Raw genomic sequence first — 26,489 nt, 5'->3', positions numbered from 1 at the left:
TCTGGCATGCCAATCTTTGCCTCGCCTAACGTGGGCCTGGTAAGGTAATAGTAAGGCCTGCCTAATTCGGGCCTAACTGATTCTTCGGCATGCTTCACTGTAATTCTAGTCGGCTAAGTGGCTGCATTCCGGCTGCGTTCGATGTGTCATATGGATTAAAGATGCCTTTGAGGTACTCAGCAAAAGCATTAGCTTTTTCTTTATTGCTTTTGGCCCAAGAACTGTCTTCTTTTTTAATTGGTGGGTACTGTGTTAGTGGCTATGAAAAGTTTTTTGTGCATTTCCAGAGCGGGTAATCATTGCTGCGTTCGTTTGATAAGCCCTTTAGATAAGTACTCAGAGATCTATTTTTAAAATTTTTTATCTTCTTGGAAATTCCTTTCGTAATTTTACTTAGTAGTTTTTTGTCGGATGGAGATCTTGTTTGCTGCCATCGTCTACGTACCTTGCGTTATTCTGCGACCATAATTATATTTAATATAATAAAATAAAATGAAATAAAATTAAAAAAAAAAAACAATTTAAATAAACCCATTTAAATAAATTTACTTATTTAATATACTCACACATATTTTTTCAAAATTTCCCTAAAAGAAGGTATATTTTTTAGAGCTTTATTTTTCCACACACCTTTAAGTTTCTCATCTCTGGCTAAGAAGTGATTTTGAGTCAACATAAAAAAGGAAAAATAATTTTGGTTTTTCTACTCCATACATTTTAAAAGTTTTAAATGAATAAAATAAACAAAATTTTAAATAAATAACAAAAACAAAACATTTTTTGTTTTGAATTATGATTCGGAACAAATTAAAATGCCCAAAAGCCCGGAATCGTAGGCCGAAAACCCATTTTTATAACAAAAAAGCAGCATTGGCTTCAAGTTTGTAGCAAATATGGATACGCTTGAACGCTTTTTTCTTTTTTATTTTTAATATAAAAAGCAGTACATTCATATCGACATATAAGTTAAAAGAGTTGCACTGACTTACCTAATATTTATTTTTATCCATTAATGATGAAATTTTTCACGTTAAATCCTTGCAAAATAAAGAATACATAAAGAATAAAAGGGACTAGTCCCAGTATCCCGAGATAGCCATAACGAGATCCCGAAAATCGCGGGTTGATAAAACCCTGAAAAATGTGCATACCTAACACATACATATACACATGCATATGGGATACCTATACATGCGCATGTACTATGCATTTATTTCTATCATATTTTCCCTCGTAAATTCATAATTTGCATACCGTTTCCATTTGTCATTTGTCACTGCTGTGTTGATAAATATTTGTGAGCACATAAATATTTTCAACTTTAGACTGCGTTTGCTCCGTATACAGAAAATCCTTCACTCCTTTCATATCCTTAAATTTCCCACCTTAGTTTTTCTTTGCGCTGAATATTTCTATCAGATTAATGACTTCTTAATTATTTTGTGTAACGTTTTTTTTCGCCAGCTTTTGGGCAATTAATAACTTTTATGCAAATTTTGAGCAAGCGAGATTGAGAACCGAGTGAATTTGTGCGTGATTGCCGTTCGGTTAGAAAATAAAACGTCTAATAATGGAAACAATCTCTTCTAAAGCAGTTGTCTCTTGAAAAGCAATGGCTTTCTGCCAATCATCTTCAGCTCGAAGGAGGCATACAACTGTAGATTCCTCCATTTGTAGAATAATATTGAACTGGGGAAGAAGCTTGGCCAAAATTATTTATTCTGTCCACTTCTTTTTTCTTCTTCTTCTTCTTTTTGTTCTTCTTCTTTTTCTTTTTCTTCTTCTTCTTCTTCTTCGCTTACGCGATTTTGGCCGAGTTTTACAAAGCGCGCCAGTCGTGTCTTCCTCTTGCTAACCGGGTCCAGTTGGAAACACCAAGTCAAGCCAAGTCCTTCTCCACCTGATCTTTACAACGCTGATGGAAATACTTACTAATTTATTCTTTTATACCGCCGCCTGCTTGTCGTCGGACCTCTGTCTTTTTGTCAATGTGGCTGCCGTTTTTCTTGCCAAGGCTGCAGCTTTTGAAGTAGAAGGTCTCAAGTCGAGCGCAGTCTCCATTTCTGAAGGCTTTGAGTTCAAAGGCTGTTCCTGTTTTCACAGGGGAGCTGTAGTCTGCCTCGCCTTTTTCGTACTGGGTTTTCGGACGTTATATGCATGCGTCTTCCTCAGTGCCTTATTGCGTGTGGCAAGAGAATTCGGGTCACGCTTGCTCAGCTGCAAGAGAAATTCGATTGACCTTATGTAACCCGATTTCATCTTTTGTTCCACCGGGTTTTGTCCACCGCAGGCCTCTGTGATGGAGTATCATCCGATTTGCTCATTGGATCAGCGGTAGGCTTTGAAGACTGGTCCTTGGACACTGCGTATACCCAAGCAATATCCTCTTCGTCCGTGGTATAGACCGTTTTGCCGACCACTGTTCGATCCGATAGACTACTTTCGGAGTCACTCCTAATTTTGGTCTGCCTTCGGACAGGTTGTTTTATCCCAGTAGTTTGCCGATTGGCCCGACCTGCAGTAATCATCTGAGCAACCGAGGCTTCAGTAGAATGACCAACGCTCGGGCCTGATGCCTGCACACGAACTACTGGGTCTCCGGCTAAGGAGGCGGATATTGAGGGCCGGCCTGAGTAAGCATTAGACATGAGGGGGAAATATAGGTTGCATTTTATGCCTACTGCCAGTTGTGGATGAAATTGCCGCCCCACTGGGGTCAAACGCAGACCAGGGAGCAGCTCACCATGATGGACGTTAATGATCTAAATGGAAGTTGCTCAGCAAGTGAGGCAAAGCTTGTGGTTTCAAAACACCGGCGGACTTGGTCCTGCCTTTCTCTGACATCTCCAGGCTGGCCTCCTCAATATGGGTGACGTCTCTAGAGTATCTAAGCACTTCGTTGGCACAGCTCAAAACTTTCGTTAATTTTTGATAATGTTTTACCCTGGTAATGCTTCGAGCTACCCCCCCCCCCTTTCCCAGTATCTACCATTTATCTCCATAAGACAATTGTTGGAAATTTGTGAAACTGTACCAAATTTCATTATCTTAGCTTTTGTGGTTTCGGAGAAAAGCGATTTAGAAATGTCAGCTTATATGGGAGGTACTACACCCCCTTTTCCAATACCTACCACTTTTCACCATAAGGCAGGTATTGGTAATTTGTGTAACTGTATTAAATTTCATTATCTTGGCTTTTGCCCCCCCCCCCGTGCCCCCTTTCCCCACTTTTCACCATACGTACGGTACATACAATTTATGCATTCGTACAAAGTTTCAGTTCTCCAGCTTAGTTGGTTTTAGGGATATATTGCTTTTCTTATTTCGGTCTGTATGTCAGATGCCACGCCCCCTATATACCTAGGTTAACATTTCTGCACTAAAAGAAGTTATTTCCTTCAAATCGGCGTATGTTCCATTTCATTCATCAGGCGAACGATACCCCTCAAAAAAGGGGTTTAAATATTTTGGTGTGGCGTATTTATATGCTGATGGTTTTCGTTGAAATTCTCGCACTGCTTCGGGCACCATTTTATTACATAATGAGATGATCCAATAACTGAAACCAAAATCTACTTACAAAAACAAAAGTCACATTCACACCCACACAAAATGAGTATTACCGAAACAACCAGTAAGGCAAGGAAGTGCGTAGAACGAATCAACAAAGGGCTTTGGAATCTAAAAGGACAACAACTAAAAATAGACTACTTACGGTTAAAGACAACAAATTTAAAAAGCGGAAATGATGCAGAGAATAATAGGTAATGCGCGAATGATATTTATGGTATTGCAGACAGGCAACGCCCGCACTTGAAAAATTGAGCTAAAATTAGGGACAGGATAAGGGGAAGTGCAGGAGCAAACAATGAGCAAGTAATGCAATATTGGATAGAATTTATATGTGTACATATGTAAGTAGGTGGTGGATAGAGACGCATGGCAGATGAACAAAGCAGTGTGCACAAACACAAACAAAAACAAGATAACACAGAGGAGGTGTGAGTGTATGTGGGTTTGGTATGGAAGCTGAAAGATGAGCTGAGGCACGAGTCAATAGTGCAAGCATTTTGATTGTGCCTTCGAGGGACATGCGAGTGTTTATTGATATTTCTATGTATGTACATATGTAGCGCATTTTATGAGTTCCTTGGTTTTTGTAACAGGATGTGAGCGCCTGCAATGTGCAGCTTGCTATGTGGGTGCCGCTGTAAACATGCAACTGCTGCTGCTCCTGTGCTGCTGCTTCTCTCGCCGCAAACGACGATGCTCCTGATTATTTGACAGTCATTTCTCGTTCGAAATTGGGAAGGCTTGGCATTTGTTGTTGCATGGCAAATAATTTTTCAAATGTTGCATAGATCGAAGAGTACCTACATTTTCAGCAACTGCAGCATTTCGGCATGCCATGAATTCAACAGCATGCACGGTTGGCTGATTGAGCGGATGGATATTCGTATAGCGCGTGCTTGAATTTTGCGCATATGGCTGGGGTATGTACATATGTAGGTGTGCTTATTTGTGTTTGGCCATTATGGATGTTGAGGGTGATTGTCCTAAATTCTGTACATTTACTATTTGTTTTTTGCTTCTGCTTGAGTGCAGGACGAAGATGAGACTGCAGTGAGTGCAGCAGCATTGGAAGGCTGACATGTGGCACAGCTGCTGCTATGCATATTTATCTGTGGCGTATGCTATATTTATTTCGATTGCATGCCACTCATGACAGACGCATATGCCACAAATTACACTCTAGATCTGCGTACTAGATGGGTGCGAGCACAAAATGCATTTTTAGTTAGTTGGAAAAAAACTAAATTTCTATTCGAATATTCAATGCAAAATGCGCGCGATGCTTTTTTGAGGGTTAATATGCTAATTTTTATTCATTTAAATACATAAATATGCAAGTATGTTCTGACTCTTTACGCTGCGCCGCCAACATCTGGCTATGAATGTGGCCGACTTGGGCTGGCAATCAACAGTATTTTAGTCAGCAATGAAAACTAGCCGCAAGGACATGCCACAGCACGCGATAAAGCACCATTTAATATGGATGTATGTATGTATGTATGTATGCATGTGTGTGTGTCCTTAAAAGCCAAACAGCATAACTGTATGTTTTTATGACATTAGCCCATTAATGCAGTGCCAGCTATGGCTACACACCTACGAAAAATGCAGATATGGGTGTATGTATGTATGTATGTAAGGCTTTCCAAGTGCTCACGTGCCACGCTTATCAGTTGCACACGATCAGTGAGCATACCTTCCGACTTATTCTAGTAGCTGGCTGCAAAATGTGGCATGGCATTTAATTGATATTCATTTGCTCCACAAAGGCATATGGCAAGCATGACAACAAAATAAATGGAAAAAAATTACTTTATATGCCTTGCACGACATTCGCATATGCATGTATGTATGTATGCATTTTAACCGCTTTGTAGCCGGTGCGACACGTTCGTAGGATCTGCAGATAAGATTTCAAGGCTCTCAAACTTCTATGCTTTTCCTGGTTCTGTTCGATTGGCGCAGCGACTCGTGGTGAGCGAATTTGGCCGAGTTCAACTGGCGCACAGTGGGGCAAATTTTTGTGGGGGTGAACTAATCTGTTAAGTCGGCAAACATTTTATAAATTTCTAAGGTTTTTTTAATTAAAAAAATATTCGTAAATTTTGAATTCAATAAGAAAAGACCAAATTAAAAACAAATAAAAGAAACATATCTAAGCAAGTATAAAATTTCTTTAAAAAGGAATTATGTTAGTGATCGTAAATTGAAGGGTAAGGAAAATATTACAATTTTTTTTTTAATTTTTTTGAGTTTTAAAGAATATTCCATTTTTTTATTTAACAATGAGAACCTAATATAGGAAAAGTATTCAAGCATAATTTTTTAAAAACAGAAATTAACATAAATTTAATGCTAACGGAAAATTTCAAGTTTCTTCGTTTTCAATTTTCCTAATTTTTTAGTTAACAAAGAAAAACAAAAATTAAAGAAAAAAATTTAAGCGACCACACATTTTTTTAAAAGCGGAATTGTAAAAATAAATTAAAGAGGAATAAAGAAATTTCACAAATTTTTAAGGTTTTCTTTCGCGTTTTTCGGAATTTTTAAAAAACATTCATAAAACAATTAACTAAAATTTAAATAAAATCTAAGAAAGTACATTTTTTTTTAAATTTAATGATAACAGAAATTGTACTAATTTTTTAGTTTCTTTTAATTTTCAAAAGTTATCATAATTTTTTTATTAACAATGAAAATTAAAAATTAAAAAAAAATTTTAAAAAATGTTTTTTTGTGAAAGTCTAACATTTTTTAAATTATTTTTTTAATCAATTTTGTTTGTGAACATAAATTGAATGACAACACAACTTGCTTATGCTCAACGCCTACGAATATAACCTCTTGACGGATTTATCCTCCACCACCTATATTTGTCCCACTGTGCAGCGCCAATTATTCCCTTATATATAAACAATAATTTTTATTTTGTTTTTTTTTAATTGGCGCTTACATCCTTTGGTGTTTGGCCGTAATCCTCCTCCGATTTTATGGTGTGCGTCTTGAAGTTTTCCCACAAATGGAGAGACCTACAGTTTTAAGGCGAATCCGAACGGCAGATAGGTTTTTATTAGGAGCTTTTTTATGGCAGAAATACACTCGGAGGTTTGGCATTGCCTGCGGAGAACCGACCGCTATTAGGCAAAACTTCTTCAATCATTTGGTGATTCGAACCTTTGCAGTTCCGAATAGTAATAGTTGCGCGCCAACCCATTCGGCTACGATGGCATATTTGTATTGGCAGTGGCAATTGGAATCACCAAATTAAGCCAAATCCTAAGTGGTCTCTTCAACTCAAAGGAGGGTTTATTGTTCCTCGCCATCGCATCGAATACTTTCAGGGCTTATTTCCATTCGTAGCTATCTTCCTTTCCCGTTACAATGGGATGAATTTCATTTCTCGTGCAAGTGGGCTTTGCCATGGCAACTATCATATTATATAAAGGGTGGCTAAATTTCAAGGGCCGATGTTGAATGTGAACCACACCTAAACGTCAACGACACCGTTGGACTTCTGCCTTTGGGATTATTTGAAAAAAGGTGTACGTCGATAAGCCAGCATCAATTCAAGAGCTAAAGGATGAGATAATTCGGGACATTAACCGTATAGAACCTCAATTATGCCTCAGCGTCATCGGAAATTTGGTCCATCGGATGGAGGTATGCCGCCGAGACCGCGGCGGCCATTCGGCCGATATTTTGTTCCATACGTAATTTAGCCATACAAATATTATCATAATAAAGAAAAACGACAATGATCTCCTAAAAAAATTGTATTTTATTCAAAATCAACGCCGGCCCTTGAAACTTAACCACCCTTTATAACCTAAATTGGGATAGTAAGCGAAGTGGCTGCATCTTTACTCGTTGCATCTTTGCTCGCTGCTCTTTGTACGGTTCTTACAGATCATCATTCTATCGTCTGCGGCATTAGTTGTTGTCAAAGCGCAAAGGAGCATAAATCTTATGCATCCAAACCCCGCCTGCATCCGTGAAAATCAACCAAATCAACCAAACACGAATTCTAAAAGTATTCAGGAGATGCCCCTTCACCATCGATTGAAAACGTTCAACACTGTTTTACTCGATTTTGGTTAGGTATTACCGGCATATGTGATGCCGATCGTTCGCTCTGGTAGAACAACTGAGGTCACCATACCAGAAATGGTCGATATGGTGATTGGTCATGATCATAACTTGAAGCAGCTACAGATTTATAAGATGAATCACTGATTTGAATTTTCCATAGACATTTCGATATGAAAAAGCCATCCACAAGATGGCTAGCGGATTTGCTCAGAATCTGCAGCAAAATCAATCGCTCTACAATGTCATTTAAACTATTTTAATGGTATCCAAATATTTAATTTTCATATTATATTTCTATATTGTGAGCTCAAGCTCAATTTCCTTAGAGTGTTCGGGAATGTTCAATCGCAACCCGAGCAAGTTTTTGTGCCATTTTGTAACAGCCAGAAACTAAAGAAATGTCGAGACAATGAATGGGCTATACAGCTGGGTTTGCAAGCCACAGTGGACTTTAAAAAGAAGATAGGCTTTTTTTAATACCAGGCGTCCATAGCCAGCCAATGACAAACTATGTTTCTGCTATGAAAAAATTTCTTATAAAAACCATTTGCGTTTGGAAGTAGCATGAAAAAGTAGAGCAACATTAAACTCCAGTCAACGATTACCACCCAATCCCTTCAAACACACAACAAAACCCTCCAGCAGCTAATCCTTTACCTTCTGGCCTTCAATTACCATGCGTCAGGCGTCAATTTGATCCAAAAGATGATTTTTCGCCAATATGTGTAACACCCATACAAGAGTTAAAGCAGAAACCAGCTTTATGAAAACGACTCTAAATGGTTTTCCTGAGCATGGAACCAGTGTGGTCATGAGCATGGAACCAGTGTGTTTCTATGATTTCATCTACATTTTTGACAATTAGTCTATAGATCGTGCCACAGCCTTTAAAAAATATGACCAGAAAAAATACATGTGGACACATTGTTAACACATTCGAGAACCCTGCTCTCCATATTCTTCAATTGCGAGGTGGTCCTGGGAGTTAAAGCTGAGCAGAATATCGACTGAAGGCAAACGCCATTCCGAGCATCCACCCACGTTTCATTTCGAAGGCCGACAAGTGACCATTAAAGACTTAGTTGAGACCACAGGAATCTCATTTGGCAACATCCAATGTATTCTCATCCAAAAATTTGACACGGAAAAGACTTCCGCCCGATGGTTATAAAGAATATTAACCGAAGAGCATAAGAACTAAGAAATTTACATTTCAAGAGTACTGTGATCCTTTTCTGGATACATTGGTAGCTCTTGCAATTCCTCTGGCTGATCTTCACTCCAAAATCGACAATTCCGCTTATTTTCGTACCCATTGATCCAAAAATGAGCTTCGTCGCTGAACACAATTTTTCGATAAAAAAGTGGATCTTCGGCCAACTTTCCAAGAGCCCATTCACCAAAAATTCTGCGTTGCGGTAGGTCGTTCGGCTTCAATTCTTACACTAGCTGTATTTTGAAAGGCTTCTCACCTAAATCCTAAATCCTTTCGCAAAATTTTCCACGTTGTTGAGTAACAGATGCCCAATTGCTGCGAACGGCGACGAATCGATAATTGATGGTCATCATTAACACTGGCCGATACAGCTGCGATATTTTCTTCAGTTCGCACTCTACGTAAGCGTGTTGGTAGTTTGATGCCCAATAATGTAAATTCGGTTCTAAATTTAGTCACATTAGCTCGAATAGCCGCTTCAGTGGGTCGATTAAACTGACCATAAATGGAAGAAGCGCGCGATAAACTTTCTTAACAGAACACGCATTTTTATAATAAAATTCAATGATGTGCAAGCATTGTTCGTTTGTAAGACGATTCATGGTTAAATTATAGACCAAACTGAAGATGTTTTACAGTGAAACAGAACACGAAACGTGCGTCAGCTGTTTAAACCAACTGTTTAAAAAGATAATAGCTAAAAAATCACCCGTTAGTTACTCATTATATGAAGATCGTCTTTCATTTTCACCACAAAAAACGAAATTACTTTCCGAAAAACCCAATAGTACGCTAGTTTACTACGACGGCTGCCCTTGATCGGGAAAAATCCAAATCATTCCCGGACGTAGAGCCGGCTGCGATAGGAGTCGGCGTTCGGGTATTTTTGGGTGGCAATTTTGTCTTCATGTTTAGCAGTAAAGACCTGTATTATTTTTATTGCGCTTCGTATAACTCTTACTTAGTATGTATATTTGTATTCCCAAGTTCCTACAGGGTATACTAAAAAGCACACATACACAGCCCTCCCATAAAACACTTTTTGAATATTTAATTTGCACTCGCCCGCTATAGCCGCATAAGGTGCGCCTGCGCAGCTGTTATTCCTCAAACTGCATGTCTGGCGCATGAAGGGATTGTCCTGCTGGCACGCATAATAAATGGGCAAATGAATGAATGAATTATCGTAGGCAACCAAAAACAACCCTCCAATTCTGCCACCCCCTCCCCTAAACAAATTTCGAATTTAGAAACGGTGCGATGTTGAAATTTAGTAATTTACGCAACGTTGCAATCGAAAAAAAAAAAAATATGAGAAGAAAGCAAGTTTTAGTGGCATTTTTCTGCTTCAACTGCTGTCTGAAAGTTGTGTGTGCGTGCATAGATTTCGCGGCATGCGTAGGTGAAAGAATTCAAAAACAAAAGAGAAAAAAATGCATTTTCAATAACACAAATATTCATCTCTCTCTCTCTCTTTCTCTCGTCTTTTTTAACTTTTCCATCCACAGTTACTTTACTGTTAAGTCATCTTGCCACACTTGAAATGTTGCCGGAGGATATTGAACTCTTAGGCGCAGAATTCCTGGAAGTAACGCACAACAAGCCACAATTGAATCCTGTTTTTATTTTATTGTTTTTTTTTTGCTCTGTGTTTGGTATGTCCTGGCGTGTCCTTGCTGATTAGCCAGGTTTTTCACTACTGACTTGAAGTGCTCACATATCCTTTTTCACTTTTATCATTTATTTATATCTTTCTTTTCGTTTATGGGGGCGTAACTGTGCCGACGCGTGCCTATTGCCAACTGGCACACCAGCAATAACAACAATAATAATAACACATACACAAAAAAAAAACAAAAATAAACTGTAACGAAATACTGGGGTAAATTGAAAAGAACTGTATGAGCTCATTGGCCCTTCTTCGTGGAACAGTTGGGCATTAGTAAAGGCCACTGCGCCTGCTGTCTGTTGTCCAGTTGCTGTTTGCTGTGGCTGGCCGCTGACTCAGCGTCTGGTAAACGAGGTGCGCTTTCGTTTCTTTTTTACTGAATATTAGCTAGGACAATTGGCTAATGATCGGTTCTGTTTCGAGTGTTGACAGCTCTCGACAATTAACAATTTTTGTTTTGGTTTGTAAACACAACCAACTGTACAACTGATAAGACTGGCATTGGCATGAGTGAGGACTTTATGGTATGTCGATGCCACCAATTGAATGGAGAAAAAGCAATTATTGGCCAGGAGATCGAGAAAGGATCATTTGTTGAGGTAGTAGAGGGTAGAGCTGTAAAACTATCGATGGCACTATCGATATATCGAATTTTTATATTTTTGCGTCGCTATCGATGGTTATTGTTCACTATCGATAGTGGCATTACCATACATTGCACATCACTTGTTTTGACGCAACTTTGCAGGTCGGCAGCAAGTTTTGGTAAGAAATACATTTATATGTAAAAGGTAATTAAATATTAAAATAAGTGTTTATTTGTAGGTAAATTTTCGTTGGTGTTGGTGGCGGAAGGATGGACAAATTTCTCTTGAAAAACTCACAGGGTAAGTTCCATTATGTTATGTATGCATGTGCTTTGTTAAGATGGACAAGACAGCAGCATTGAGGCAATTGAGGAGGACAACCAGCTAGCAAAAAGGCAGCGAGTCGGAAGATCATCGGTGTGGGGCCATTTCGAAAAAATAAACAACGGTATGTCGGCAAAGTGTCGCTCTTGCGGCAAAATGTATAAGACGAGCGGAAATACCTCAAATTTATTTGACCACCTGAAGCGTGCGCATCCCGGTCAGCGTGTTAACGATTTGTCAATCACATCTGGTAAAATAGATACATATTTAAACACAACATATGAATCTACGTCAAAGCGCAAACAAGAGCTTGATTTAGGACTCATAAAATTTGTAGCTCAAGGCATGCAACCTTTTTCTATAGTTGAGGATCCTGAGTTTCGCGACTTTATCAAACTATTCGACCCACGCTACAAACTACCGTCGCGGACTACCCTCTCTAATGTCATGATGACAAATTTATTTGATGAGCAGAAACCTAAATTAAAAAATTTGCACAACTGATATGTGGACGTCCCTGGCAAATGAATCTTATATGACAGTCACATGCTCGTTTATTACAGATAGTTACTGTCTTCGCTCTGCTGTTTTATCAACAAATAAGCTAATTGATGAAACAAATCATATTGCTAAGAATATAGCAGATACCCTGCAGGCTGTTTGCAACGAATGGGGAATTTTTGATAAAATAACTGCAATTGTGACCGATAATGCAAGCTCAATGATCAAAGCGTGCGAGCTGCTTAAAAAAAGGAATTTACCCTGCTATGCACACTCACTTAATTTGGTGGTGCAAGATTGCCTTAAGCTGGATTGCACAAAAGAATTACTTAAAAAATGCAAGTCCATTGTCGCGTTTTTTAAAAGTAGCACGATTGCTTACAAGAAATTTAAAGATTCTCAATTGACGGAAACTAAATATAGTCTAATACAGGAAGTTGCCACCAGATGGAACAGTGCATTCCTAATGATTGAAAGAGTCTTAAAAACACATGAAGCAATCAATATAACACTTCTAAGTTTGTCGAAAGCGCCACAGCCTCTCACAGCTGACGAAATCAACATATTAAAAGACTTGTCACAAATACTTTCTCCCTTTGACATTGCTTCCAAAGAAGTGTCATCGAATTCTAAAGTCACAGTATCACTAGTTATTCCAGTTACTTGTGGCCTCTTAAACAACTTGGAAAATAGCACAAAAAATCTTCTTACCGAAGTTGGCCTTAAAGTAAACGAATTTTTAATTGATTGCGTAATCAAAAGGTTGTACAAGTACGAAGATCGCACAGTAACTAGCATTTCTACATTGCTTGATCCAAGGTTTCCGTTCGCAATACAATGCCAAAAATGCTGAAAAACTTTTAATTGAAGAACTTATTCATCTGAGCAAGTCTTCAGCTCCCACCTCAGAGCCACCAACACCAATTGATCAACCAAAACCAACACGACATCCTCTTTATGAATTTGTAAAAATCAACATAGAAAATTTGCCTAGGACCAAGCGCTCCGATGCAATAATTGATTTACAACAATATATTGGGAAACATCACTCCTTGGGCGATGTTGATCCCCTCAAATATTGGCAGGTATGTAGCTTAACAAAAATTCTTCAAAAATGTTTAATGTTTCCGTATTTACAGCATAACGAAAATAGTATAAAAGACCTTACTACGAAATATTTTTGCATTCCTGCTTCATCGACAGAGTCGGAGCGATTGTTCAGCAAAGCTGGACAAATTATAACGGAACGAAGAGCTGCCTTAAAAGCTAAGCATGTGGACATGCTCCTTTTTCTTAGTCACAATTCTCGGATCCTGGCAGAAGACTGATCCTTAATTTTAATTTTATTCAAATTTGTTTTGATTTACTATGTCCATGAAGGATCTCATTATGTTAAACATATGAAACATATGAAATGTTTATTAAAATGTTAATTTTTATTGTTAAGTATGCGTTTATTAAGTTTTTGAATTTGAAAATACTTTCGATAGTACTATCGATACTATTGAATATTTGTTGCCAAACCATCGAAACTATTGAATGTTGCAACCATCGATAGTTTTGCAGCTCTATAGAGGGGTCCCCAAAGCTCTCTATCATTGCGAGAAAATGTGCAGGAAGAAATTGTGTTTGTGAGTAATCCATCCAATTTTGTCTTAATCTGGGGAGATTTGGTGGGACGCCGTTTAGACGAATTAGTAATTTTCTGAGTAATTTTCTCAATTACGAGTAAACACTTATATTAGCGTTTTTTGGGCCTTCGGCAACCCCCACAGAAATTTTCTGACAAATATTTTCGCAGAACATTTTACTCCTCATTGGTTTTATTTAAAAGGAATTTTTGACATTTTTCGACCAACGGATCAAATTAACGCGTAAAACGGAAAGATAGAGGGTTAAAATGTTCCACAAAAATTATCCGCATAAAATTCTACAACAGATCATTAATAGCAGTAATCTTGATGAGGTACGTGTGAGAACATTTTAGCCCCCAAAAGTTCTTTTTAAAAGGACCTTTAAAGGACTTTCTCAAAAAAGGGCAAAATTTACCCGTAAAAGGGGTTGCTAGGAGGTTAAACAGTTCCTCAAAAATTATGGCCGTGAAATCCTGCTACAGACAATTTGCAATGAGTTTTCTTTTAAAAATAGAGTTATATCAATTGATTATTGATGGTTTTCCGTTCTAGTCATTTTCGTAGTAGATTCCTTCCTCCCTTTCAGGTTAAATTGCAAATTTTAGTAATAAATCTTTGCCTTCTTAGCCCTAATGTTAATTCTAAACTATTCAACCAACCAGCGAAACTTCAAAGCGGGCGGTTTTAAAAAGACCAGAATAATAAAATAAGAAAATAGTTACCGTGATTTCAGTCCAATCACTCCACTCCATGAATAAACTCCAAAAAACTTAATTTTCCACCACGGGTGTGGTAATTATGTCTCAGCCTAATTACAACAACAACAATATAATATCAGTCCACCTATTTTTACATATTTATTCTTTTCTAGCATTCTTTAGGCCGCTTGGTCGCGTTCTCTTTAGACGTCTTTTAGTATTTCTTTCACTTTCTACAAGTTTATTTTCTTATCTGTATTATTGTGTTTGTGTATTTTGTCAATGAATAATATTTATTTCGAAAAAATTGTGCCACTATTGAGCTGAAATAGACGAGTTAAACCCTGCAAACCTAATTAAAATTTCCCCTTTGCAGTGCAAACTGGTCTAAATTAAAATCGTGGTGTAAGGAAGTTAGGTTTATGTCTTTGCTTCACATATTTCAAATTATCTTTGCATCTGTTACACCTTGTTATAGGTGTTTGCATCTACATAGAAAGAGAGAACGTTAGTATCAGGTCAGTCCATAATTTCGTACGTTTTTTAAAGGTGGTTTTAAAATTAATAAAAAAGATGTTTAAAATATTTATTAATCATTATTTACAATGTCTTTCCAACGTTTAGGCAAATTTTTAATTCCCTGCTCAAAAAATTTGTTGTCCTTGAAGCCAAAATACGCTTTGATATCCCTTTTTGTAGCTTCTTTTGAGGAGCAGTTTTTGTTACTCATATGGGATTGAAGTCCACGGAAAAGGTGATAATCACAAGGTGCAAGAGTATGATGGAGGCGGCATTAGCTCCCATCCGCGCTCGTTCAGCTTGCCTAATGTTTGGCTTGCGGTATGAGGTCTTGCCTTGTCGTGGTGAAACAAAACTTTGCGTCTATTCACTAAAGACGGTCGATTTTTTAAGTGCTTCATTCACGTTTGATAGCTGATGGGAATAATAATCAGCAGTTATCGTCTTGTTTGGTTCCAGAAGTTAATAATAAACAATACCGGCCATATCACACCAAATAGGCACGAAAATCTTTTTAGGGCGAAGGTCATCTCTAGGGGTGGGTTCTGGTGTTTCATCTTTATTTAACCATTGGCATTTGCGAACAGGATTATTGTAAAGGACCCATTTTTCACCACCAGGAACGATACGGTTCAAAAAACTTTCATTTTCAGGCCGTTGCAGCAGCTGAAAACACACATTCACTCTCTGCTGAAGGTTGGCGACGGAAAGTCTATGCGGAACCCATTTACCCAGCTTTGAAACCTTTCCCAACTGAATTTAACCTCTGAGCTATCATATCGACTGTCAAATTTTGCTCAGATTCCACGAGTTCGAGCTTCCGCGAGGCGTCGGAGTTAAAGACTTCAGGACGACCAGCGCGCGGAGCATCCTCCACGTCGCAGTTACCACTTCGGAATTTTGAAAACCACTTTTGCGCAGTCCTTACACTCACGGTATCCCCTCCGTGAACAGTGTTTATTTCTGCAGCAGCAGTTGTTGCATTTTTACCACTTTTATAAAAATATACAAAATATGCCTCTTATACGCGTTCGAAGATTCCATTTTATTTTTTAACAATACGTGCTTCGATCGCGATTAAAGTCACTTGTTGAATGCGCAATATATCAAAGAAAATATAAATAGTTCCGTTCAATGTTTGCAAAAATCGTACAAAAGTGAAATTATGGGTAAAATACGCACAAACTTATGGACTGACCTGATATATATATTTCTCCACGGAAAGGTTTGTAGAATATGCTCATTGATGCCACTCGCCACCAGGTGGCGCTGCAGAGTAGCAACTTCTGCCCCGTTCAACCGATCGTCATGAAAATCAGTATGACCATGTATTTTTACACAGAGGAAACGAATGTGACATATGACGCTAACAAGGCACTGGTGCAACTGGGAATGCCTGCTTCAAACCGACCTGCAAACAACATTTTCGATCGTGATTTGCAACGACAAACAAACTATGATTCTGACGAACTGACTAGAACAAATCTTCCGCAGTTGAGTCCAGAACAACGCATTGCGTTTGAAAGAATTGCACTGTGGAACAAATTCAGGTCAGCAAAAATTAGGTCCATTCTGAGAGTGGCGGGTGAAAATAGAGGCGAAATTAGAAGACCCGTATCGCACCGTTTTTTTATGTTAGTTCGAATTTTTTTTTAATCGGCCTTCGGTGGCGCACTCATTTTATTATCTGGTGATTTTCGACAAACACTGCCCATTAGATCACGTTCAACACCCGCTGATGAACTTAATGTATGTCTGAAATCATCCGTTCTATGGCGTCATTTACAGAAATTGACTGTGAAAACTAACATGCGTGTACAACTACAAGGGGATGCATCGGCTGGAAATTTTGCAAAACAATTATTGATTATTGGAAATGGGCGAATGGAAATTGATGAATCTGCACAATGTATCACCCTGCCAGCAAACTTCTGTAAGATCACACAAAGCATCGACGAATTGGTGCTAAAAGTTTTCCCAAACATTGCACAAAACTACAAAAACCCTCAGTGGATCAGTACGCGTGCTATATTAGCAGCCAAAAACATCGATGTCAACACCATCAACTTCACCATTCAGCATGGAATACCCAGTGAAACGACAACATATAAGTCCATCGATACTGTGGAGAATCAAGACGAGGTTGTCAACTATCCAACTGAATTCTTGAATTCGCTTGATTTGCCAGACATGCCGCCGCACGTTCTTACATTGAAAATTGGCGTACCCATCCATTCTTCTTCGAAACAAAAATCCACCACGACTTTGCAACGGAACCAGACTCTCAGTCAAGAAAATGAGAGCAATTTTGACTGGAAAATTCAAAGGTGAAGACGTACTGTTGCCACGTATCCCAATGATCCTGACAGATATGCTCTTCGAGTTCAAACGTTTACAGTTCCCGGTGCGACTCGCTTTCGCAATGACTATTAACAAAGCACAAGGACAATCGTTATCAGTATGGGGATTAAATTTGGAGAATCCATGCTTCTCACATGGGCAGCTCTATGTGGCTTGCACCGCGTGTCGGAAAACCTTCTGATTTATTCGTCTACGTACCAGATGGAAAAACAAGAAATATTGTGTATCCCACAGCACTTCAATAAACATCGAATTGAAACTAAACTTTGTAATGTCACATTTTTCCTCGAAATAAACAAAATCAATAAAATGATTTGGAAAGAATTGAATATTTGTTTACTGATTTTTCTTTAAAGTTATTTTTCTTAAATTTATTTTAGTTGTTGGCGTAGCAACGCGCACCGGGTACAGCTAGTTTGATATATTAGGTAACTTTTGTTTGAACAATTGTCACCTACATACATACAAACATACGTACATACATATATGCTTAGGTATATGTACAGGGTTGGCCATATTAAACTGACCCATGTGATTATTAAAAAAATATGGAAAAAGAAACATTTTTTTGTGTTTCATTGTGAAAAACATTTAATTTAGTTCAAGGAGATTCGTTTACATCACTTTTTGAATATGATATCGCGCAAGTGGTCGCCCTTAGCTCGTATAGCGTAATGTGCCCGTTTTTTGGCGTTTTCCATAGTTTTGGCCAGCGTCTCGGCCGATATGGCGGCTATTTCCCGTCGGATATTGGCCTTAAGTGCGCCTAGTGTCTTTGGCTTGTTGACGTAAACCTTAGATTTCAAATAGTCCCAAAGAAAAAAGTCCGGTGGCGTCAAATCCGGTGATCGTGGCGGCCAGTCAAAATCGCCGCTTTTTGATATCAAACGGCCAGGGAACAAAGTCTTCAATAAGTTGACGGTGGCTCGTGCTGTGTGTGGTGGTGCGCCATCTTGCTGAAACCAGAAGTGCTCCATACCATTTTCACGAACAATCGGCATCACAAAATCGGTTATCATGGCCCGATAACGCTCCTGATTGACGGTCAATGGTTGGTGTTGACCATTTTCAAAGAAGAACGGCCCAATGACCATATCAGCGCAAATGCCACACCAGACTGTAACTTTTTGGTCGTGGAGAGGTACCTCTTCAATAATTTGAGGGTTTTCAGTGGCGTAGAAACGGCAATTTTGCTTATTTACGGTTCCGTTCAAGGAGAAATGGGCCTCATCACTCATAATGATTTGATGACGTTGCGTTTTTACAATCGAGAAGGAATTTTGAATGTACAGCTGAACAATTTCAGCGCATTCTATTGGGGTGTACTGTTTCATGGTATAAATCTCCTTCGACTGACGCTTCCAACGCGGTATGTCATTAGCTGATCTGAAATTACAGTAAAACGTTATAGGGTTACTCAATGGGTCAGTTTAATATGGCCAACCCTGTACATTCGCTTATTTTGCTTAGAGTATTTTAATTAGTGTAAATAAATTAGAATACATAGTCGCGCGCGCTGAACACGCGACTTTCGTGCGGTACTCGTTTGTTTTTTTTCACATGACATTCTTTTTTTAAGGAAATTATTGTATTTTCTCTTTATTATGATAATATTGGTAAGGCTCAATTATGTATGGAACAAAATATCGGCCAAATGGCCGCCGCGTCCTCGGCGGCACACCTCCATCCGATGGTCCAAATTTTCGATGACGTTGAGGCATAATTGAGGTTCTATGCCGTTAATGTGCTCGTACGCACATTTGGACGATTCAATTAACCGAAAAAATCACGAAGAGCACAATATACATTTTGATTTGAGCGGCCGTTTTCATAATAAGCCTGAATAACTTTACCGCATTGTTCGACTGTGTATCTTTCCATGGTTCAAATTGAGTTAGTCTGAAATTGAAAAAAGTCAAATTAAATGCAGAAAAAACTTGACGTTTAGGTGTGGTTCGCATTCAACATCGGCCATTAAAATTTAACCACCCTTTATTTGTAAAAACGTAATTTGTAGCGTTGTAAAAAATAACTGATATTTTGTGTCGTCATTTCGTCTGAAGCTGCAGGATTTTGGTTTCTTTATGTATTATTTTTTGGTCATTTCGTCTCAAATAACAGGATTTTGGATTTCAATGTCGTGTTCGGAATCAGTTTCATAGGTCATTGTGCGAAATTTGGCCTGCAAAATATAATAATAAATGTTTACATAAGCATCTAGAATCTTATTGTTGTGGCACAATTTGATTTTGCGTGATTTTTGTCAATAATTTGTCTGTACTGAAATTTAAATGCATGGATCACGCCTTGGTCCAGAGGCTTGTTGTTGTTGTAACAGCATAAACATTTCTCATACATATACGGGGAATGTTGCTGAGGTGGCAGTTCTTGGCTGGATTTAAATCCGGGTCTTTCCGGTTACGTAGAACCGAGTGCCTTGGGAACGTGGTCCCGAGGCTGTATTAGCGCGGTTGTGTTAGGAGGAAGAAATTCTATCTTAATATTTTCTAGCTGGCATGTCACTTTGTGACAAGCTGCCTTAACCACAAACAAAATAATTGCTTTTCAGCTGCTTGTCAAGCGAAAGTAAAATTCTATTCCAAATATTTGTTGTCGTCGATGCTTTGCCATTAGCGAAGCATCGAGGATTTTGTCACCTCCCAATGGCGAAAACTATTGTGTATGTACCAGTAGCACACAGAAGGAGCTTTGGCTTTTCCGTACTTTCGATTGATCGCGGACACGGAAAAATGTTGCGTTTGGCAATTTTTTATGGAAAAGCCCGGTTTCTTCGGCATTAAATACATTTTCCAGGTCATATTCTTTTAAAGTAGCAGGCAAAACCACACCGACGCTCCTTCTGCATCGTTGTCTCTAACCTCGCCGTGAATTTGCCCAAATTTTATGTTGAGACGTTTTCTCCAACGCCGCAACCAGCTGAGATTCGCTTCGAACTCATCCTCTAGTTTGGTTGCCAGCTCTTTGGCTTTGTTAAGCGGAACGACTCTTGTAATAACGGCGTCATGTTGCCTCTGCTGGTCAAACCATAGCAATAAGGTTGAATTCTTGTTTAATAATAATTCGATTAATTGTAGAAATATTACAGTTATTTCTCTCGCCAAATCGTTTTTACTAATTTTATTTTCCACTGACTGAACAATTTTCAAATTTCGGTTTAATGAAAGGGCGGCATTTTGGATAAGTGATTTGCAATAGTGAAGTTTAGTGATTGCGCAAAAACAAAAACGATTTTTCAAAAGTGCTGGTACGAAATTTTTCGTATAAAAAGTGTAATTATGAAATAAAATTTTGAGGTAGCTAAGACAGTCGCAGCCCTATTTTGTTTAATGTTATAATGAATGAGATAATCAATGGTGTTAACTCAACATCAGCAAGTGGCTATACAATTTGTGGCAGAGAAATAAAAATTGTTTGTTATGCAGATGGCGCAGTTATTTTATCGGATACTGAAGATAATGCACAAATGTTTTTTTTATATGTACATTCTAACAATCTGCAACAAAATTCCACATGTTGATCTCTGACACAAAATCAAAATCCATGACCACATCGAAGCATTCTCTTAGGTGCAAACTTGCCGTGTGCAAGTGATGAGGTTTCAATATATATGTACATACATATGAGTACTAATATGCATAAGTAACAACTCAAAGAGATGCAGCCAATGATGTTAATACACAAGCAGCACGCATTTCTGGCTTTTTAAGGGGCATGGTGTGGAGAAACAAACACATGAGTGTGAAAAGGAAAACGCGAATTTATAAAACATGCTTCCCACCCAATGATGATAGATTGGCCAATAACTATTGTGGAAAAACAAATTGTGAGAGGAACTTCGGCTAAAACGTAACGGTATTAGCTCGCCAGCCGAATTCTGCACGATCATTTCACATGTATTCACACACTCGACTAATCAGTCGTTGTTCATTAGCAACGAAGTTACATGAGTATAGACTCTGTTGCTTTTTTTCGTACACCACTAACACAATCTTATCACCAGCTAAAATCTGCACGAATGGCACGAATGTTGGACATCGGAAACGCAGAATGACTAAAATATATACATACATACATATTTACATATTTTATAACATATTTATTTATTTATTGCTATATTTTAATTTTTATATTTAATCATGGTAAAAAAACGAGATGAAATATTAAATAAACAAAAAAAAAATGTTACAAAAGGAAAAAAGAAATAATAATATTAACAACGGGATTCTTCACTTTATTTTTTACATAACGATAAGTAATTACAGCAACTGTAGATATAGCAACCAAAAAGCCTGCGTTCACGTTGTTTCTATTAGCAATACCATTATTTTATTAGGGTTTTTTCTCGTTTTTGCTCAATTTACGTTTTTTGCTATTGTAGTTGATGGTTTTGCGAACTCAGCTGCACGTTTTATTTAGAAGTGGTAATTTGAAAACATGGAAACCAAAGGAAAAGAAATTAGTGTAACGAAAAGACAATTAGTTATGAAATTGAGGAAAGGTAGGAATAGTTTCCGAATAGTTGGCAAAGACATTGCGAGAACGCATTCCTTTGTTTAACTAAACAGGGATTTTAACATCTAATCCCAGTTCTGGGCGTCCAACAACACTGTAATCATATGGCAAAGATGAACCCTCGAACTACGTCAGCAAAAATTGTTGAAAACGTAAACGAAACATTTAAAACAGTGTTTTTGCGGAAGCTACTAGAAAAGTCTTACGTAAAACTGGGCATGATGATAGTGTTGCTCCAAGAAAACGGTTTATTTCACTTGTTAACAGACGAACCCACGAACATCACACTAATGATAACTCTTGCACAACTAAGATTGTTGTGCTGAAAAAATAACGCGCCATAACAAATAGAATAACGGCGTATTTTTAACGCATGCGCCTAATTTGCTACGAATCGCAAATAATTTATTATTATGCTGCGCACATTTTCGCATCCTCTACGCAAAAATCGTGTTTTTGAGCTATGACACTACTGAAGTGAGTGAGCCATACATACATATACATATATATAAACATATATATATATGTATGTATGTACGCATTCTATACTATAAAAGTGAATGTCTCTACGTTGTCCGCGCATCACTACGAAACGACAACACCAAATGACGTAAAAGTTTGTATACATTCATATTTTCACCCAATGAAGGTTATAGGTAGGCATGTTTTTATGATGGAACTCCCTTCCCACAGCCCCCAATCGAACATTTGCTTAAATTTAATCTAAAAAATCTTAGTTTTTCCTATTTCCCACTATTTATAGCACACTCTAGACTTCATAATCCGCATAAGCTGTTCAACGATGACCCAAATGCAAAGTTCAAAAACGGTTTGAGGTAGAAAATTAATAAAAATAATTTTGCTTAATATTTTTCTGATTCGTTGTTTTGATTTAATTCAACGAGGCATAGCAACGGATGCCGGGTATTGTAATATTATGGTTATTAATAAAAATTATTTTCTATGAAATTATTGTTTGTAATTCTTTTATATACTACATATCCTAAATCCCTCAAAACTACTCCTACGCGAGCGGGGTCCCGGGTTAAAGCTGGTGTGTAAATATATGTATACTAGTATACCTCAGTGACCGAAATTAATCTACTATAAGGCGCACACTCGATAACGTGAACGGTCTAAAGCGTGAACCCGCCAAAAAGCGAACATAAATTTTTTGCATTGACTACTCTAAAACCCGAACAAACCCAAAAAGCTCTATAACATGAACGATAAACGTTACAATTATTTGAATGTAGTTCACATTGATCTCAAGTAGTTCTGAAATTGGGGAATCCCCTAATTATAAAATAGGCATTTTATTCGTAATTGCATGTAAGGAGTAAAATATATCAGTCGCGGTTTTGGTTTTGCAAAGAGTGTTTCGTCTTAAGTTTTCTGGTGAAAATGAGTTCTAAAAAACCCGTGTGCTTGACATTAAAAGAAAAGGCTCGGCTTTTTAAAAAAAAAGGCTCATCTGTGACGAGTTTAGCAAAGAAATATAATGTTGCTAAATCAACAATTTGTAACATTAAAGCGAAAAAGCAAGTGATTTTAAAATGCGTAAACAACACGTATTGTGGACCTGGAAATAGAAAAACACTGCATTCTTTAGAGTTGCCCAAAATGGAGAGAGCTCTTTATCGTTGGTTTATCCGCAGATAAAAGCAGGAAAAACACTGTATGCAAAGTTTAAAGAAAATAAAACAATCGTCTTCGCTAGTGATGGATGACTCCAAGGATTCAAGAAGAGGTACGGTATTCGCCTACTTAAAATATCAGGCGAAAAACTCTCTTCCCCACCTCAGCTAGTGGATCCGTTTCCGGAGTTATTGTGGAGACTTTTGACAGAGAAAACGTAAGCGTCAAGTTTGGAAAAGAGAGCCCCAGGTGTAAAGTCCGAGAAGCAGCGAATCACATTTTTATCCAGTGGCGTGATCCCACAAGCTTAAGGTTTTGGTATTTGGAAAGGCGAAGAATCCACGCTGCTTTAAAAACTTTCAGTATCCCACCGACTATAAGAGCTCGAAATCCGCCTGGATGACGTCGGCTATTTTCAAGCAACGCTTTCATGAGTCATTTGTTCCACAGGTGAATATTCCTTTTAAGTTTTGTCCTATTTTTAAGGTTAACTGGTTGTTTTTTAAGGTTAAATCGTTTTTAAAGGAGAAATCCTTACCAATTAAAGCTCACCTCCTAATCGACAACGCTCCTTCTCACCCAAATGAAGCTAAACTGACAACGGAGAATGGGCAAATTTCAGCAATGTTTATGCCACCAAACGTTACTCCCCTCACTCAACCGAAGAATCAGAATGCAATAAAAATCACTAAGTTGCATTACAGAAACAGCCTTCTAGCTTCAATAGCAGCGACAAAGTCTGATTTGCTCGAGTCATTGAAAAAAATTTATTTAAAAACCGCTATAATTCTTTTGGATACGGCTTGGTTTCGTGTTGGTGAAGCAACATGAGCTATGTACGTGCTGGAACAGTATTTTAAATTTTGCGGTAAACAATGATGATCCCGAAGATAATATTCCGTTGGCGGTTTTAAAAGAAAAATGGGAAGCTGAACTTCGCACCTTGATGAGCAACACCGTCGATCTCCTTCGTAGTTTAAATCCTGAGGTTCGTTCGTGTTCGCAGATATGCTCAAAGATATGTATGTGGGTTATTGAAAAATCTTTTTTTTTATTAAAAATTTCATATTTCACATTACCAGCCATTCATAAATGGAACGAAGATATCGAGGAGGGCAATGGAGATGACGATCATCAACAAGAGGACGAATCCGATGATGACTGCTATCAGAGCAACTGGAGAAAATTAAGCTGACTGAAGCAGTTGAAATTTTCAACAAGGCGTTAATATGTGCTGGCCATGAAGACGTCGATCAAGATGATATGAGTGTGGTAAGACGGTTAAGGGGTAAAGCTGTGCTTCAAGTTTTAGAGAAACAGAAGATACAAAAAATATGCCTGATTTTTTTAATTTTCAATTAATATGTAACGAAAACAAGAATAAAATGTGAATTTAAGTGTGAAAAAATATATTTACTTAGTCTTTTTAGGCATTCCAAAACGTGAACACTTTTGTTAACGTGAACTGCCTTGGTTTGAATTAGTTCACGTTATCGAGCGTGCGCTATAATTGAATTTGAATCAAAAAGTCTTAAAATTTATATACTGTATTTACTCTATTAGAATTTTTATTAGTACACAGTTTTTTAGTTATACACATCAGTTTTAGTCATCTAATGCTCTAGAAAATTTGTATTTACTCCTCCAGAAATTGAAAACTTTTACAAAGACTCTACAGTTTGATCTACCCATGACTTGACTGCAGCGATGTTGGTGAAAACAGCTGGGTTCTCACTGTTGGCACAGCCATAGCCCCATGAAACCAAACCAACTAATTGGTTGTTGGCCACCAAAGGACTTCCTGGTAGAGCGTCGCAAGCTTTGTTTGCTGCGAGACCACACAACATTGAACTTAAAATCTCACCATCTTCGTAGGTATACTCTCCCGAAACGCAATCGCTGGCACTGATGATAGACTCCGAAACATCTACCAGAGCACTGCTTGAAGACCAACCGGTGACTACACCACTGACACCGGTAGCTGGTTCCTCGGAAGCTAATTCAATGGTATCAACACTTACTTCCTCTGCCAATTTTAAGACGGCAACATCATATTCCATGGTCGTATAATCGAAGTTACTATCGAAGGTACTCTTGGCAATGCTTACAATCTTACTGTTGTTTACACTTACGACCAATTGTGAAACATCGTAGTTAGCCAAGCACTGAGCAGCTGTGACAACGACATTCGAATCGATTAAGGCACCCTCGCAAACGCGTGTTCCATCGGTTCCCTGTATAGCGACTACGTAAGGATGTGCCAAAATGGTGGTGGCATTACCATTCTCAATTCCATCGGCGGATATGCTTTTGGCGCATACGGCAATCAGCAATAAAGTACAAATGAATTTGTTGGCCATTTTGAAGGATGTGCTGGGTTTAGTGCGAAGCTTTCAACTATGACTTTGCTCAAATTTTTGCGTTCTTATATACTCTGCCATTTGTCGTTGTTTGTTAATTGGAATTAAGTTAAATGTTTATTAAAGCTGTTTTAGCACACATCGTTCACTTGTTTGCTAAAATAGTGTCATAATCTAAATAAAACTATATATTTATGGCGCGGTAACCGATTAAGCGATTTTGGCCGAATTTAACAAAGCACTCCAATCGTTTCTATCTCGTGGTGATCGGCATCAGTTGGACACACCAAGTGAAACCAAGACCTTTTCCACCTAATCTTTCTACCGCAAAGGAAGCCCTCCTTTTTAAAATTAAAAATTAAAAACACATCATAATTCCCAAATGTTTAATCAGAATTTTTAGAAAAATGTCGAGTATGCCGTTTTTATATCTCACACATCAGCTGACGCCACTGCCAAACTTCGCCAACTAAAAAAGAATGGTATTGAAATAAACTTCACAAAAACTAAAGTTATGGGAATATAAAAAACAAAAACATTTCCTTCTGAACTTACTACCAATGAAAACGCCATCATTATCGAAGATGTAGATGAGTTCTGCTACCACAGTAGCCAAATTACAAAGGATGGTGGCGCAGTTAAAAATGTGGCAGCTCGTAATTGCAAACCACCAATTACGTTCCATAAGCTTAGCAGACTGCGGCGATCTCGCATCCTGTCACTAAAAATAAAACTTAAAATCCACAATACTCGCCTAAAATTGGTCCTCCTATATGGTTCTGAGGCC

At 38.0% G+C, this 26,489-nt stretch overlaps 2 protein-coding genes across 2 annotated transcripts; one reads left to right on the top strand and one right to left on the bottom strand.

Annotated features, from left to right (window-relative positions):
- The first annotated feature begins 11,967 nt into the window (after nucleotides 1-11,967).
- LOC128867745 (E3 SUMO-protein ligase ZBED1-like) lies at nucleotides 11,968-13,406 on the top strand. The gene is made up of 2 exons (XM_054109204.1): nucleotides 11,968-13,044; nucleotides 13,099-13,406. Exon 1 carries the CDS (start codon nucleotides 11,994-11,996, stop codon nucleotides 12,810-12,812), a length of 819 nt encoding a protein of 272 aa, XP_053965179.1. The 5' UTR covers nucleotides 11,968-11,993; the 3' UTR covers nucleotides 12,813-13,044; nucleotides 13,099-13,406.
- Nucleotides 13,407-24,993: 11,587 nt separating this feature from the next.
- LOC128867246 (trypsin theta-like) lies at nucleotides 24,994-25,702 on the bottom strand. Its single transcript, XM_054108349.1, has one exon. The coding sequence runs from the start codon at nucleotides 25,700-25,702 to the stop codon at nucleotides 25,004-25,006; it is 699 nt and encodes a 232-aa protein (XP_053964324.1). The 3' UTR covers nucleotides 24,994-25,003.
- Nucleotides 25,703-26,489: the final 787 nt, after the last annotated feature.

Source organism: Anastrepha ludens, chromosome 6, assembly GCF_028408465.1.
Source record: "Anastrepha ludens isolate Willacy chromosome 6, idAnaLude1.1, whole genome shotgun sequence".
Lineage (NCBI taxonomy): Eukaryota > Metazoa > Arthropoda > Insecta > Diptera > Tephritidae > Anastrepha > Anastrepha ludens.
Note: the sequence above shows the minus strand (reverse complement) of the source record. Positions and strands in the feature narration are given on the sequence as shown.

Excerpts from the sequence above, each read along its gene's own strand:
- LOC128867745 (XM_054109204.1), top strand. The coding sequence starts at position 11,994 with ATGACAGTCACATGCTCGTTTATTACAGATAGTTACTGTCTTCGCTCT.
- LOC128867246 (XM_054108349.1), bottom strand. The coding sequence starts at position 25,702 with ATGGCCAACAAATTCATTTGTACTTTATTGCTGATTGCCGTATGCGCC.